This window comes from Zea mays, chromosome 4 (assembly GCF_902167145.1).
Source record: "Zea mays cultivar B73 chromosome 4, Zm-B73-REFERENCE-NAM-5.0, whole genome shotgun sequence".
In the NCBI taxonomy this organism is placed as follows: Eukaryota; Viridiplantae; Streptophyta; class Magnoliopsida; order Poales; family Poaceae; genus Zea; species Zea mays.
Genome location: NC_050099.1, coordinates 148,057,310 through 148,074,863, shown reverse-complemented (window position 1 = coordinate 148,074,863; position 17,554 = coordinate 148,057,310). Strand labels below are relative to the sequence as shown.

The following is a 17,554-nucleotide window of genomic DNA, read 5'->3' as shown; positions in this document are numbered from 1 at the left end:
TTTTACGCGCGCAGTCCAGAATCAGAGGAAATTCAGAAATTCAATTAGAAAATGATTTCTAGTGTTAAAATAATTCCAGAAACTCATTTTATTCATAGAAAATTTATACTAACTCCTTTTAAGTCCATTCCTGTTCCTATAATTTTGTAATATTATGGTTTATCATCTAGTACCACTGTTTTCACATGAAAGTCACATTAAAATTTATATCCTATGTAATCTTGTACAAAACACATAAAATCATTAGAAATTCATTACTTAAAATCTATGATTCCGATTTGATCCGTTCAAGTTGCATTAGTCTCGTACGAATATTTTCTATGCAATAAAATCATTTATTGTACCATGCCTCATTATTTTATAATTAGATCTATATTTAACTGATGTTGGTTAGTCTGGATAAACTGCTTATCATTATAGTCTACTAGAATATGATTTATGGTCAATTCATAACTTAGATTAAAATTGAGATAATTATTTATAGAATAATCTCTCATAAGATTTATACTAACCAATTTATAATATAGTTTAATATTTAAATCACATAGATCTTTTATAAATCATAACTCCTTAACCGTAACTCCAATTTTAGTGGTTCTTGATCCCGCGATCTCGTAGCCACGTGTAGATCATTATTATGCAGTATGTTCTTATGTTTGGTGTGATGTTAATTTTGTCTATGCCATGTCTGTTTGTACTGCTACGACTAGCAGTGAGGTCACGAGGATCTGAAGAATCACCCTGGTAACTGGAATCTCAAGTGCCAGGCAAGTTGTGCCCTTGATCGTTTTTGTTACCCAATAATGTTCTTTATTATCACTTATTCATGCATAGGTTTAATTTTGATGGGACCCAATAGGTCACCCTAGACTATTTATATTTTTACCTTGTTTACCCCTGAATCATTGGGTAGTTATGCTATTGCTTTACACGGTTTCTGGGTTAATATTTCATTATATCCATGTTCCTATTATTCTGTTATGTTATTTATGTTCATGATAAGATCATTATGTTAATGGGAACATAGAGCGACCACCTGGGAAAACAGTGCTACCATAAGGGTTTAATGGGACGCCCTTGGCTGATTAATTAGGAAAGCTAGTGGATGACTACCTTACCCGAAAGGGGCAAGGGCAGTAGGGGAGTGGTCAATGTAGGGAGGTCCTTGGGTTGATTTTGCTGCGATGGCGGTCAGGCGAGGGATCCCTGCATTGGAGCTTCCTATAAACTGTAGCGAGTTTTCTGAAGCTAGTGGAACTTTGTAAAGGCCTCATAGTGTTACCCTACCTCGCTTCCTTGGTAGAGGTGTATGGGATTCATGACCCCTTGGTAGATGGGTAACATGACTTGTTGGTAAAGATGTGCATCCTCTGCAGAGTGTAAAACTGGTATACTAGCCGTGCTCACGGTCATGAGCGGCTCGGACCCTCACATGATTAATTTATGTAACTTAAATTCAATTTGTCTTTTGCATTTGCATGGGATTATTTATTAATTTTGTTCTATTATTTATTATGGTTTAGTATTTACTTACACTTAGTAACTGCTAATAAAATTTGACTAATTATTAAAAGCAATGCTCAGCTTTATCAGCTTTACACATCAATGAACTCCCACCTTTGGTGAGTTCATGCACATTATTCCCCACAACTTGTTGAGCTATAAACGTATGTGAGCTCACCCTTGCTATCTCACACCCTCATAGGAGAAGAACAGGTGGTTGAAGTGGAGCCACACATCGAGGAGTTCGATTCGATCTAGGTGGCGTCTCCCAGTTGACTTTCTGGCGCCAAGGATGGATTTTAGTTTGATCTATATTTATATTTTATTTTGTAAGACTTCCGCTATGTAATAAATACTCTGATTATATTATGACATTTATCTCTATACACTCTGTTATTATATATGTTGTCTTCTTTGGCGCATGTATGAGATGCACCCGGCTTTGTCTCTTAAATCCGGGTGTGACAGAAGTGGTATCAGAGGCAATGTTGACTGTAGGACGAAACCTAGATAGAAATGGACATAACCATTACCTACTTACCTTACTCTGATTCTTTCTATACTTTTCTTGATCCTGTCTCACCTTCTACTGTTCTACTCTGATTAACCTCATCTTGCTACTCTGATTCTTATCTAAACTTATCTTAATCTTTTCTCATCTATTTCTGCTTTACTTTGATTATTCTTACCTGTTCTTTCTAAAAGACAAATGTGGATTTCACACTTTGAAATCATGTACCTAAAGTGACCTTTAGGAGACCTACTCCTAGGAACAAAAACAAAACTATTTTTATAGGTATCTATATGCTTGAGTGCTTGTTCTTATGATATTTGTCTGATTTGGATCTTTGATTGAGTGTGATGAGTCATGGAGTAATGTCCACAATTACATTTGCATATACATATAGGCATAAATAGAATTTATAAGATAACTGAACAACTTAGATTATCCTCCATTAAAGTGTACCTATTTCATATAGATCCACCTTATCTCAAAAGATTACCTCTTATCTTAATAGATCCATCTTATCTTAAAAGATTCTCTCTTATCTTACTAGATCCACCTCATCTTAAAAGATTCTTCTTACCTTAATAAATTCATCTTATCTTGAAGAGATTCTATCTTATCCTAATAGATCTAATTGACCTCCAAAGAATCTACCCTATCCTTATGGATTCATCTTATCTTGAAAAATTCATCTTATCTTGAAGAAATCATCACATCCTAATCACTTTACTTATCCCATCCTAAAGTAACAACCAGGATCTGATCCAAAATAATGATATCAGATCTGAGTTATATTTGCGTGACCAAAACCACTTGACTTATCCCACCATGATTAGGATCTAACCCAAATTAATTGGATCATGTCTAGTCAAAGCTAGTCCTACTTAGATCTGATCTAATGTGATAGATTAGTCTAACCTAACGAAGGCTAACCTCAAGTTGAGCTAATCGCATGTAAGATGCTTAACAAGAAGGATAATACTGATGAAATAAATGAGACTCTACACCTATGTTTTAACTTAATTCACTAAGTTAAGAAGGATCGGCCAACTAGACCACATACAACTACCTAACCATATGCGACTACCTTAACCATCAGATAGTTGCATAACCCCTATGTTTTAACCTAACAGAGATTCTGACCTACCTACACTATATAATTCATCCTATCTCAAAGGATTCTAACACGTATCAATAATACATATTCTACCCTGGTAGATCTATCTAACGACCCTACCTAATCTAATATGGTCTAATCTATGTTACGAGTATTAACTAAACCGTATTCTTATAAATGAGTTTTAAACATAAACTAGGTGAGTGCCCGTGCGTTGCGACGGTGTACAACTATTCGATAAATGTTAGTGCACAACAATTACATGGAAACGAACAACATATATGCAGATTTTCCAACATTTGTGGAACCCTGTAACAGAGTATGATTTAAATCAGATATAGCTACACTGGCTGAGAGGCATAAACACAACTCGCATTCTCCAAAGTTGTATTGCCTGAATTAATGAAGTTTGTTAAATTTATATTGATAGCAATAGCAATTGCATATACAATATAATGCACATATCTTTGAACAGAAATTGCCCTCTTCATTTTTCCCCTAACATCTAAAGAAAAACACAATAATGGAAGTGATGAGTGCTTACCAGTATATATACACCTCGGCCCTAATATGATAAAAAGAAATATCAGTCAGGATAGTGAAATGTAGAATAAGCAGGGGAAGTGAAGATCTATAGATCTTGAGACTCTGTTACATGGTTCAGCCGTCCCACAACGCACGGGGCTCGTCCTAGGCTTCAAGCCCATGTCACCGACTGACATGCGGCCGACGTCCAAGGAGAATCGTGGGTCTGTGTCGCATGAGCGCCGACCGCATACCCCCATTCAGATAACACCAGCATCGACACGCAACGATAAATCATCATTTGAAGAAAAAAATCCCTCTCTATATCTTTACCCCCATTCAGATACCACCAACATCGACATGCAACGATATTGGTCCTGAAGCATCAAACTTGACCACGGATATCCCTCATCCGTACCTGTTTAAAATAAAATCATATATGTAACTAAAAGGTAACTAAAAGGGTCTGCTTATGATTAATACCATCATGCCTAGACATCATCTTCACATCACCTCATGGATCATGCATTGAATTAAGGAGCTGATCCTCGTCTATGGATAACTTTCTTAAGGCTCCAGACAACAGTGTGTATCTTGTGACAACTCGCTTATACAGATCATGCAGCTGCTTGACTTCCCCTGGAGTCAAGCTTTCAGTTTCTGAGTCCATGAAAGGGAATCTAGAACCTGTCAAATGTATCGCTTTGAATGCTATGATCATTCGGCCTCAAAACTGCTACGGACACACAACAACCATTTAAAGGAAAATCTGTAAGAGCTTAGCATTTTATTTTATTTGATAGGTAAAGTGGTTCCTGAATAGGACCGCAATAATAACCACATCATGTTGTTTTCAAGCAAAAAAGAACACATTTTGCTTGGTGGCAAAAAACAAACTATTTTGGAATGCAAATTCATGGTCAAACAAACTTCTCCGAATAAATTGAATAGTATAGTAAGCAAACCTGCCATATCAGTTTCCTCCTGATTTGCCCTTGCAGATGTGGGAAGCCCATGTGAGCTACTTGGGCTTGCAATAGATACTTGAGTAGCTAGTCTTGCTGATTCCATATGTTTCTGAAACTCACTTTCCTCCATTGAGAGCGAGTGAGCACTGACATCTATTATAAACATCTCTGCTAAAATGAGGTTAGTCAGGTAATATTCGACTTCTGAAATTAGCTTTGTTTCTCTTCTAAAGAGATGAACGAACTTCAGATTTGAGTGTAGCTGAGGAGGATTGACCAGTAATAAGCACTGACATCTATTACAAAATAGCAGTGGTCTTAGAATAGCTGCAATTACAGAAAATGGTCTTAGAACATTCTTGATGTTGATATCGCTTCCATTCAACTACATAAAATGGTCTAAGAACAACTGCAATTACAGAACTGCTTAGGAATTCAGAATTACCTGAGATCGATATAAATAGAGCATTCTTGATTCAGTTATTGCTTCCATGCAACTACAGAAAATGGTCTTAGAACAAATCCAATTACAGAACTGCTTAGTCTCTACTGCTGCTCACAATTACCTGAGACCGATATAAATAGAACATTCTTGATTCAGTTATCGCTTCCATTCAACTACAAAAATGGTCTTAGAACAGCTGCAATTACAAAATTGCTTAGGAATTCAGAATTCTATACCATTATGAAAATACTGTGTGATCGACTGCTCCGCACATTCAAGTTGGTCTCTCCAAAATGCATGTTCGCTGAAAAAAACAAAAAAGTAAATAGTGACAAACGGCTACACAAGTTTCGCCATTGGTGAAAAATAAAATGTAGGGACAGAAATGTGCCTTCTACAAGCTGGCGAAGCTCAAACAGGACACATACACTCCACGCTATAGGCAGCAATAAATTTTCACTGTTACAAAAACCTGTTCAGAAATCAGAGAAAAAATATCCAAAGGAGTACTTACATCTAAGCTCTCATGAATTTGCAGCTTCTAGCCCTCAAGTGTCAAGAGGTCCCTAAAATTGACTATAGTAAAAGGACAATACTTGCATTGGACACTGAATCTACAGTTGTCATAAGAAGTTCATAGTGGGGATCTCGAAAATGATAAGAAGTTCAATAGTCCATAGTAAAAATATTACATTCCAAGAGAGGGCTTAGAGCAAGAAGAAGAGGCATTTTTACAGGCTTTTCTTTAGGTAGCAAGCCATTGGTTGCAAACAAATTTTCTATAAAGGAAATAAAACCATCACAACTGGCAAGTGCGTGCCAAGGAAAGGCTGTCTTATTTAGCATTCATCTAGCTGGATGTTAGTAGAATTACAGAGTCAATATTTACCTGGAGGATGACATTAAGAAAGCAATTGTTGCCAAAATTTCGCAGATCTCCTACATAGTATACTCTCCTAGACCCCAAAAACAAATTCCTTGGAGAAACCCATGGTATGGACAAACCACTATACAATGCCTTGCATAACCCAACAACTCCTAGTCCCAAACAGACAACAACTGCCACAAGACTATAGTGTTGCCTGTTTACTTTACTACAAAATAGCAGTGGTCTTAGAATAGCTGCAATTACAGAAAATGGTCTTAGAACATTCTTGATTCAGTTATCGCTTCCATTCAACTACATAAAATGGTCTCAGAACAACTGCAATTACAGAACTGCTTAGGAATTCAGAATTACCTGAGATCGATGTAAATAGAGCATTCTATAATAAAATGTTCCAACTACCAAATGATAATTTTGACCATCACAACTTCGACTTGTCCAGCTCTGCCTCTATTAGTCGGTTCAGCTCCGCCTCTATAATTTTTTGGTCCACTGTACAATGGGCTCCTTTATTACCTCCTTGAGAATCCTTTTCAGTTTGGTCCACTGTCCCACTTTTCATTACTTATATGTGAATGCCCGTGCGTCGCCACGATTTCTATATATGATACGAAGAATTTATAACAACCCACAATATTTAACAACCAATCATCACATATCTGCTTCAAAATGTAGAGCATAACTGAACTCAACAAATATGAGTGAAAAAATGAGTTACATACACAAATTTGTCAATGTTTTGTTTGCTGTCAACAATAATTCTCTTGCAAAAAGAAAATTGTATTACATACAAAAGTGAGGCGATAAGAGAGATCCCTAACTCTAAGGGACTTTAATCCCTTTACACCTTGAACACCTCCATTTTTTCACTAAGGAGCTTCCTTGCGACACTTTGGTCGTTCGTCAGGTGAAGTTAGTGTCATAATATCAGGAACTGCATCAATAGTTCTAGTAATTACAACCCAGAAATGCTAAAACAAAACATTCAATCAAATAATGTTAATCAAAGAGAGGAATAAAGTAAAAAAGTTCTCATATGTCCCCAGCTCTAGCCTTCTCACAATTGCCACCATAAATTCAATGAAAAGAAGTCATCTTTTTCTTATCTATCTTCACAAATATTGGAAGAATCTCATTATCAATGATCTGCCTATGGACAGACTAAAAAAGTAAGAACAGAGATCTCATCAATTCAACTGAACAGCAAGCACACCTACCATACCCCGTAGCGCCGTCAAAGGCGAAGACCTAGCTCTAGTCCATCGCAATGGCTGTCGCGACCCCAGGAAGTGCCTCCTTGTGGCACTCCTTCTGCTGGTGCTAGTCATCTATGGGCACTACCTGGACGCACACCTATGCTGAAGTGCCATCAGCGGAAGCACGAGATCCACTCCCTGATCAAGACGATGGTGGTGGTGGTGGCGAACCACAACTTCGACCAGTGGCGAAGCCAGGCTAAAATTGAAGCCTATGAATTGACATGACAACAGTCAAATATAGGAGTGGAAGAGAAGCAAATCAACTAAAATAAACCGCAACCTTTATAAATTTTCCAGAAAAAATATAATTTATAACCCAAGCATGCGCCAAGCGCATGCTGAATGATCTCAAAACACATTCACATGCGGAATTATCTGAATTTATAATTCACAACCCAAGCAAGTAAATATCAAACCAAGAGGCAAGCTTTCCCCTAAGAAAGCACTGAATCACCAACTGAAATGAGGAAAAAGTTTATGTTCAAAACCATCTCTTTTGCAAGAACAAGAGGAAAATGAGGTTGTTAAGATGAGGAACACTCCTGATTTATTTAATAAGATAGTTGATAGCATATGTCCTACTATCTTTCTATGTTTGAGTGGGGTTTTTCTTTATTAATGTTTAAGCCATCTACTTAAATTATTTGATGCATTGTAGGCAGGTTTTGCTGGACGCTGCAAGAAAGGTGGGCATAGAAGGGGCCGAAGAACTGTTTGAAGACCCTACCAAAGGAGTCGATGGGGTATGTTTTCCAGTTAATTCTGTTCTTGGAGCCATATCTCTATCATGACACGGCTCACAAATCATTTTTATTGCTAAAAGGTTCAGGAAGAACTCAAGAAGTATTCATCTGGCATCTCCGGGGTCCCACATTTTGTGGTATGAGGATTTATTAATGATGATGTTTATCATCTTTTATCCATCGTCCCACGTATAAGAAATTTATTCATTTGCTATTCACTTCACCATCTTTAAGATCAATGATAAATATCAACTCAGTGGTGGCCAGCCTCCAAATCTATTCATGAGGGCGTTTGAGATAGCTACAAAAGATGGAGCTTAATGGCATTTCAAAGGAGCTCCTCCAGTAGTCTTCTCATATGTTAAAAAGGAATAGGAGCAGAATTTAACAATAAAGTTCCAGCACAGCTCATCGCTGATTTGCGAAAATATGTGGAATCAGTTGTATTTCCGTAGTTCTGATGTGGTGATAATTAGTGGTGAAGATGGTGTGGATGTTCACTTTCGAATAAAATTCTAGGTGATCGGATATGGCATATGAGTTAGAATGCCCCATAAACAGAGCCCGGTCTGTATTTACATTTGGTTTGATAGGATGTGTGCAAGATATCAGAAAACAACAAAGTTTAGATTTGATATTCGAAAGGAATAAAAAAAGCTAGCAGACAGAGCTGCATTTAAATTGATTGTTACCATTTACACTGATTCCGCAAACTTTCTGGTCCAATACCATTTATTAACCTGGAGAAAATTTCTGCCGTGTTAAAGCTTGAAATTTGATCATCGACATTTTGTTCCAAACCATCTGACAGATCCTCCTAAAAATCATTGCCAAGGGTGGCACAAAACCATCAACTTTGTCATGAAGAGAGAGGAATAATCTACTCTATAAAGAAAAAATGAATTTTCACACTGCTGGATGTTTCAGCAAACGATCTAGGACTGTATTTCATCAACACACATTTTCACATTGCTGGAAGTTTCCAGAACCTTTGTTTTAGCTTGGCTCTTCCACTTGCCATCCGTGAAGACTTCCATCAGATTCAGCAGGGTCATTCATCCTCATTGAACAACATAATCTGCAATGGAACATTATGATGTTAGAGACCTTCTTCTTAAAAATGTTTTCGGACTATTTAAAAGAACCACGTCGACAAAGTACCAAGTACCATTTCACTTCACAAGTGAAATGGTTTCTATAAAAAAGCTAGGTACCTTTGCACAGACAGGGCAGGCTTGACTTCTTTCCATCCACTCGTAAATGCAACTATGGTGGAAATTATGTTTGCATTGCAACGCGATCTTCGGGTTCTCGAAATCATATTCTGTGTGGACAGATGAGTATATGATTCAGTGCACAAGGAATGCTGAAGCCACAAATATATGGTGTTGCGCATAAACTGTAAGGGCAAGCATAATGGTTAGAACATCTGTCTTTCACCTTTTGCAAGCTCAAAACCACCTGACATGTTTTTACTTTTACATTGATGTGGAAACAGATAATAATAACAATAATATAACAAACCATCATAATTGAGCACTTAGGTTTAGGCATGACCATATTTAGAATGAATCAAACGGATGAACATGTGTTTCCTTCAGCAGCTAGGTACAACTCCAAAAAATTAACTATTTATCTTTTTATCCATGTATGCTAGACACTTAAACCTGTAACTTATAAGAGCAATGTCAGTTGTTTCCACCAACCATAACCAACCTTCCAGGCACACTGGACAGTCATCCTCACTGTCTGAAGAATCGCAGAACTGTATTCCATCGATTCTCGAGCCTTCTGAGTGCTGTTTCGCTGATGACCCAGAAACCTTATGAGCCGTGCAAGATATTGTTGTTTGTCAAACTATAAGCTACCCTTGCGGTAAAATGACACACTAAAAAAGACAGGTATTCATGGTAGGAACTAAATGTAGGTTTGAGTCACCGTAACAATAGCAACTCCACTAAACTGCATCCTGTTATTACTATATATTTGTAAAAAAATCGGATCTCATCCAAGCTGAGCTTCTTGGTTACAAAATTCTGGGCCCATTCTTTGTATTACTTTTGCAGCTCTATAGCAATTAAAAGTTTATCTAGAACAAAATGCTTATGCTTAGGAATAGAGGTTCAAATCCTTTTAGCTTAATCTATTGATAAATTGATATCCACATGAATAATATGTAAGGTAAGGAATCAACCTTTTTTTAGATAATGAAACTAGGTTCCGGCCTCACCTCCTAAGCATCAACATATTCTGCCTTGCATATATGGAAGCTATAAATCAACAAAGCACAATGGCAACTGTAAGATGGCTATCAGAAGAAAAAAGAATAAGTCATCAACAGTATACCATAATCAAGCTACCGCCAAAACACAGCATGAGATGAAATCTGATATGCTTTTTTCATAACGCCATATAGTTAAGATGTGATGCTTATGATCAAAGGTAAAAATTGTTTTCTCAGTCGTCATGCTTCCACCATGCATGCACTGGCCTATCGCATACAAAACAACACAACATACGCTTGCTTCTTCATTATAAGCAAACTATCAATTACACCCAGGTTCCCAACTATCAATTACACCCACAAGACGCACATAATTAGAAAGGGTAAAAGAGAAGGCAGATGGAATACTAGGAACTAGTGCGGGTCGGGCCAGGTAGAGCGGTTGAAGCGCTTGACGGCGATGCGGCGCTGGGCATCAAGCTTCCCCTTGTATACCACATTGGGAGCCTTCTCACCCTGCTCAGACACGATGTTCTCCATCGCAAACCCTGATGTAGCTAGCCACAACTGCTCGAAGGTAAACTCCTAGAACACAGGCAGGTCGTATGCCTCCTCGTCATCCGTTACTATGGATGGGGGGGGCAAAATACTCCGAATCCCATGGAAAAGCTAATCCACATGCCTAACAAAACCTATTTGCAGCCTAATCAACAGGCATCAAAGAGCCCCAAAATCAGAAACAAATGCAGTAAAACCCCCACAGAAGTTGTCTGCACATGCAGCTGCAAATATCACCAACCAAACTGGATGGCGCTCTACTCAATCTAGCAACCATCCGAATGCAGATGTGGCAAGCATATGTGAACCCGAACACCAACAAATGGCATCGAAGAAGTTAATCCGCATATTTCCAGCCATGATCATTTAGCTATCAAAGAGCGCCGAAATCAGAAACGGTTCCAGAAAAAAGGCTCAGCGGCAGTGCGGAAACGCAGCTGCAGATATCATGCATCAAACTAGATGGAAGCGGCCATACGCGAACCCAAACACCCAGAAGAGAAGCAAAAAAACATCTCAGAGAAGGGAAAAGTAGCCGTCAAAACAGTTAAACAGCAAAAAGCAAAGCACCTAAAAGGCATGGAAGGCGGAAGGCATCACGCACCAGCATCAGTCCTGTCGTTAGTAACCCCGTTGTGCAGCTCGCGGCGGCAGCAGGCGGCCTTGGACACGCAGACGCCCATCTCGATCCAAGCGAGCCCGGAGACGGAGGGCGGAATAAAATCCTGAGGGCGATCTGCGTGGGACAAGAGCAAGCAGAGCAGCACGCTAGTTGCTCAGAGCAGAATTCAAAGCCCGCCCGCCCGCTTGCCTGCCCGGATCTAAGCATGGGACGGGGCCGCCCAAATGGAAGCGACCGAGCGACGAGCTTGTCACCTGCGGTGAGCAAGTGGAGCGAGTGGAACAAGAGGGTGTTAGTACTGCTACTGGTATGGCAATTTAATCTTTGTGCTGATTTGCGTGGAGTTGTAAATGGGCTGTTAAGCCAGGATTTGGGGTGTCAATGTGGCTAATTAGCCTTGTAATAGTGGGCCGGCCTTATTAGCTTGACTATAAAAGCTGTAATCTGGTGTGGATCTGGGGATAAGAAAGAAATAGAAACAGAATCGCAACAAACTTATCTGAGTTTGAGCGCTTCTCTTCTGTTCCTCTCCTTTGCTAGATTTGGCGCGGCTCACGTCGCCGAAGTTGCGCATCGGCGGCCACGGGCGGTGTCATCTGGTATCGGATTCGGGGTCGGCTGCGTCTTCATCCTCTTCCACGCGCTGTTCCTCGTCTTTGGCGGTTCGTGGGCGACTTCTTCTTCTGCTGGGTCCATCCAGTTCGTCGCTACAGCGCCCGCAACCAAACCATCGGTACAGACTCGTTTGGTGTTACAGGCTATGGCGGATGGGGAGCGGGTTAGTCAGGAGAATTGGAGTCGTGTTATTGAGACGTTGGAGGGAGTGAGTAGCAGGTTGAAGGATGTGGAGAGGGTGCAGCAACAAATCATGATGCAGACTGAATTAGTGGCATCAGTTGCTGAACAGGCGGCGAAGGAGAGAAATGATTTGGGTCGTAAATTGGAGGAGACTGGAAGGGTAGTAGCACAGATGAGGTTGGAACAGTTGGGGAAGGAATTAGGTGAATCTTCTGGGGGTTCTGGTTCACCATCATTGGAGGTGCAGCATAGTGGGTCTCTGTATACGAGAGGTCGTCATGAGAAGGAGGTGGAGGGCGGTAGAGCTTTCAGAGGTGATTCAGGGAGGATGCAAGGGGAAGACAGACAGTCTTGGGATCCACATTATCAGGGTTTACCCAAGTTACCTTTTCCCAAGTTTTCAGGGGGTGATCCTGTAGTATGGTTGGATCAATGCATGGAATATTTTACCACTTACAGGGTTTCCAATGCTATGTGGGTGTCTATTGCTTCGATGAATTTGGAACATGTTGCAGCCCAGTGGTGGCAGTATCACAAGTTGAGGCATGGGTTAGGTGGTTGGCAGGAGTTTACCTCAGCTGTGGTTGCTAAGTTTGGTGCTAATGCTTATCCTAAAGCATTGAGGAGGTTGTTGGCTTTGAAGCAAACTGGTACACTGGATTCTTATGTGTCAGAATTTGAACAGGCCAGATATGGATTAGCTGTTCATAACTCGGAGTTTGATGAGACATTCTTTGTTACCTATTTTGTGCGAGGCCTTAAGTATGAATTGCAGGATGTGGTGCAGGTTCAAACACCTTCTACGGTGGACCGTGCTATTCATTTGGCTCAGCTTCAACAGGAGGTGTTGGAGCGCAATAAATTTCGGGGACAACGGTCAGGGTTGTCTATGCATGTGAAACAACCTGTGGCTGGCCAGAAAACAGATGACCAAGGACTCGGGGCAGATCTCACAAGAGCACGACAACTTAGGGATTTCAGGAGACTTAATGGGTTATGTTATGCTTGTGGGGAAAAGTTTGAGCCTGGTCATATTGCCAAATGTGCAAAGCGTGGAGCACTGCAGTTAAATGTAGTGGCTACTGAGGATATGTCTGAGATACTCACTGATGATACATTACAGCAGTTGGCACAAGAAGATGAAGTTAAGGAGTTGTGTTGTCGTTTATCTGTGCAGGCTCTAGCTGGTACAGGCAGTATTAACAGTATGAGGATTCGAGCGGTAGTGCAGAAACAGTTGATGTTGATGTTGGTGGACTCAGGCAGTTCGACCAGTTTTGTGAGTAGTCATGTGGTGCATCAGTTGGGATTGACTGTGCAAGTTTGTCCAGCTGTGACAGTCAAAGTGGCAAATGGAGAGACTATGGTCAGTAATACTATGGTGAAAGGATTGGAATGGTGGGCTGGTGCACAATTGTTTCATACGGATATGAGGGTTTTAACTTTGAGTGCTTTTGATGCTATTTTGGGGTATGATTGGTTGAGATACCATAGCCCTATGGAATGTGACTGGGAACAAAAGTTTTTGAAGTTTACAATAGGGGGCAAAGAGGTAGTGTTGCAGGGTGATGAGGAGGCTGGGGATGCGAAGGTGAAGCCTGTGACAGGTTCCCAGTTGCACAAATGGGTGAAGGGGCATGATATTTGGGCTTTAGTGGTGTTGGAAGAAGTGTCTGAATATCAGGGAGTACAGCAGCAGGGGGATCTTCAGCAGTTACTTCAGGAGTTTGGAGATGTGTTTGAAGTGCCTTCTCAGTTACCTCCTGCTAGGGTGTATGATCATCATATTCCTTTGGTTCCTGGAGCAGTACCAGTGAATTCCAGACCTTATAGGTATTCTCCTCTTCACAAGGATGAAATTGAGAAGCAAGTGGCTGCTTTGTTGAAGGCTGGTCTTATTGTTCCTAGTGTAAGCCCGTTTGCTTCTCCGGTATTGTTGGTTAAGAAGAAAGATAGCACTTGGAGGTTTTGTGTGGACTACAGGAAATTAAATTCTTTGACCTTTAAGAACAGATTTCCTATGCCTCTTGTTGAAGAGATTCTGGATGAACTGGCTGGTACTAAATATTTTTCTAGTCTGGATCTTACTGCTGGGTATCACCAGATTAGAATGGGGGAAGGTGATGAGCATAAAATAGCCTTTAAAACCCATCAGGGTCATTACCAGTTCAGGGTCATGCCTTTTGGGTTAACCAATGCTCCTGCAACCTTTCAATGTGCGATGAATTCTGTTTTGGCTCCTTTTCTTCGGAAATTTGTCATGGTTTTCATTGATGACATTTTGGTTTATAGTGATACATGGGAGGCACACTTGGCTCATATTAAGATGGTGCTGCAGACTTTGAGAGAGCACCAGTTTTATCTGAAGAGGAGCAAATGTGTGTTTGGGAGGAATGAGCTCATTTATTTGGGACATATTATTTCTCACACAGGGGTGGCCACTGATCCTGCTAAGACAGCAGCCATGGAGAAATGGCCTGTTCCTCAGTCAGTAACTGAGTTGAGGGGGTTTTTGGGTCTCACTGGGTACTATAGGAGATTTGTGAGACATTATGGGATTATTGCAAAACCCCTTACTAATCTGTTGAAGCATAAGGCTTTTCAGTGGAGTCCTGAGGCTGATCAGGCTTTTCAAGCGTTGAAGAAGGCTATGCTTACTACTCCTGTGTTGGCCCTACCCAGGTTTGATGAGTTATTTGTTGTGGAGACTGATGCTTGTGATGATGGGATAGGTGCTGTTTTGATGCAATGTGATAGACCAGTGGCATATCTAAGTAAAGCATTGGGTGCTAAGAATAAGATGCTCTCCATTTATGAAAAAGAGTTTTTGGCTCTAATCATTGCAGTGGACAGGTGGAGGCAATATTTGCAGAGGGCTGAATTTGTGATTAAGACTGATCATCAGGCTTTGAGTTTTCTGGATGATCAGATTTTGCAATCTGATATGCAGAGGAAGGCTATGGCTAAGTTGATGGGGCTTCATTTCAGAATTGTTTACAAAAAAGGCAAGGACAATGTGGCTGCCGATGCTCTATCCAGGATTGGTCATGTGATGCAGATTCACACGGTGACTGAGGTGAAACCAGCTTGGGTGCAAGAACTCCTGAATGCTTATGTGACAGATAAAGAGGCTCAAGATCTATTGGCTCAATTGGCCCTGGCCAGTCCTAATGAGCAAGGTTTTTCTTTACATCAAGGTATTATTAGAAAAGGGGATCAAATCTGGATAGCTAACAATTCTGCCCTTCAAACTAAGTTGATTTCAGCCCTGCATGATAGTGTGGTGGGAGGACATTCTGGTGGTGAGGCCACTTACCAAAGGATCAAGAGGTTGTTCTGGTGGAAAGGGCTCAAGTCAGTCGTGTTTCAGTTTGTGCAGCAATGTGAGGTGTGTCAGCATGCTAAGCATGAAAGGGTGCATTATCCGGGTCTCCTACAACCTTTACCAGTGCCTCAAGGGGCTTGGCAGGATCTTACATTGGATTTCATTGAAGGTCTCCCTAGATCTGAGGGATATGATACTATTTTGGTCGTGGTGGATAGATATTCCAAATATGCTCATTTTTCCCCCTCAAGCATCCTTTCACTGCTGTTGGAGTGGCACAGGTGTTTCTTGACAATGTTATCAAGTTGCATGGGACACCAAAGTCTTTGGTTTCCGATAGAGACAAAGTGTTCACTAGTTTATTTTGGAAATCTTTGTTTCAGGCTTTGGGGATCAAATTGGCTCTTACTACTGCATATCACCCTCAAACTGATGGGCAATCAGAGCGAGTGAATCAGTGTTTGGAAATGTATCTTCGCTGTTCTATTCATGAGGCACCTAATACTTGGAAGAAATGGTTGGCCCTTGCTGAGTTTTGGTACAATACTTCATATCACACAGCTTTGGGGTGTTCTCCATTCAAGGCCTTGTATGGTTATGACCCTGTGTTTGCTGCTGCTCCTATGCTTTCTGGGGTTGCTCCTAGTTCTGTGACTGAGGTGTTGGCGGACAGACAGTTACATGCTACCATGCTGAAGGAGAAGTTGGCAGCTGCTCAAAATAGGATGAAACTCCAGGCTGATAAGCATAGATCTGACAGAGAGTTTCAGATTGGAGATAGCGTTTTGGTAAAGCTTCAGCCTTATGTGCAGAAGTCGGTGGTTAGTCGACCCTGTCCTAAATTGGCTTATAAGTTCTATGGTCCTTTTAAGGTGTTACAGAAGATTGGGGTGGTTGCTTATAAGCTGGATTTACCAGTTACATCTTTGATTCATCCAGTATTCCATGTATCTCAGCTGAAGGCTTTTACTCCCAATTATTCTCCGGTGTTTTCTGATTTACCACAACTTGTTGATCTGTCTGTTAAAGAGGTTAAGCCATTGGCTGTGGTGGAAAGGAGGATGGTGAAGAAGGGTAATCATCCTGTGGTGCAAGTAAGGGTGACTTGGTCCAATATGCCAGCTGAGGTTACCACTTGGGAGGACTATGAAGTGTTGAAGAACTGGTTTCCTACAGCTCTTGATTGGGGACAATCAAGCTCTTCCGGGGGGGGCAAGTGTTAGTACTGCTACTGGTATGGCAATTTAATCTTTGTGCTGATTTGCGTGGAGTTGTAAATGGGCTGTTAAGCCAGGATTTGGGGTGTCAATGTGGCTAATTAGCCTTGTAATAGTGGGCCGGCCTTATTAGCTTGACTATAAAAGCTGTAATCTGGTGTGGATCTGGGGATAAGAAAGAAATAGAAACAGAATCCCAACAAACTTATCTGAGTTTGAGCGCTTCTCTTCTGTTCCTCTCCTTTGCTGGATTTGGCGTGGCTCACGTCGCCGAAGTTGCGCATCGGCGGCCACGGGCGGTGTCAGAGGGGTGCGGCGGAAGGGAGGACGGCGACCCGACGGTAGTGGATGGGATCTTGTCTGGGTGGGAGGTAGGGGAGGTTTTGGGGCGGTGGCGGGGCGAAATTTCTGGGGGCGCGGCGAGATTTCCGATGATGGTGATGACTCGTGGGGCGGGGATGGTGGAGGCGGGGGCATGGAGCACGGTGGGGATGAAAGGGGCGCGGGAGGAGTATGGAAGGGGCGGGGGAGGCGGCCGCAACGCACGGGCATGACCTTCCATTGATGCGATGCGAGATTTCGGGGGCGAGGCGGAGGGGCGTGGATGCGTGGTAGAACCGTGCACCACCCACCATTGTGGACGCCTACGATAGCCTCTTAAGGAGTAGTAGAGACTGATGTCTTAAACCAACTCTTCGTGAAACCACGACCCAGCCTATGTTATAGGTTGCCTAACCCATTTATCTCAAAAGCAAAGTAAAACTCTGTTCAATCTACCTACCCCATATACCCGCAGTTGTTATCCCAGCTTAGATAATGACATCTAACGCCACAACCGATGGTCCCTAAATTAGAT

At 41.3% G+C, this 17,554-nt stretch overlaps 1 protein-coding gene and 2 long non-coding RNA genes across 3 annotated transcripts; 2 read left to right on the top strand and 1 right to left on the bottom strand.

Moving 5' to 3' along the window:
• Positions 1 to 3,806: 3,806 nt before the first annotated feature.
• On the bottom strand, positions 3,807 to 5,882 carry LOC103653797 (uncharacterized). The gene is made up of 3 exons (XR_002268803.1): positions 5,067 to 5,882; positions 4,619 to 4,948; positions 3,807 to 4,071 (listed from the first exon to the last, which is right to left on the bottom strand). It is a non-coding gene; the product is annotated as an uncharacterized lncRNA (long non-coding RNA).
• Positions 5,883 to 7,737: 1,855 nt separating this feature from the next.
• Positions 7,738 to 8,757, top strand: LOC103653796 (uncharacterized). Its single transcript, XR_565720.4, has 3 exons — positions 7,738 to 7,954; positions 8,035 to 8,091; positions 8,189 to 8,757. It is a non-coding gene; the product is annotated as an uncharacterized lncRNA (long non-coding RNA).
• A 2,417-nt stretch (positions 8,758 to 11,174) lies between these two features.
• Positions 11,175 to 16,942, top strand: LOC109945830 (uncharacterized). The gene has a single exon (XM_020552190.2). It carries the CDS (start codon positions 12,119 to 12,121, stop codon positions 15,932 to 15,934), a length of 3,816 nt encoding a protein of 1,271 aa, XP_020407779.1. The 5' UTR covers positions 11,175 to 12,118; the 3' UTR covers positions 15,935 to 16,942.
• Positions 16,943 to 17,554: the final 612 nt, after the last annotated feature.

Bases quoted from the DNA above. Each gene is read 5' to 3' on its own strand.
- LOC109945830 (XM_020552190.2), top strand. From the start codon at position 12,119: ATGGCGGATGGGGAGCGGGTTAGTCAGGAGAATTGGAGTCGTGTTATT.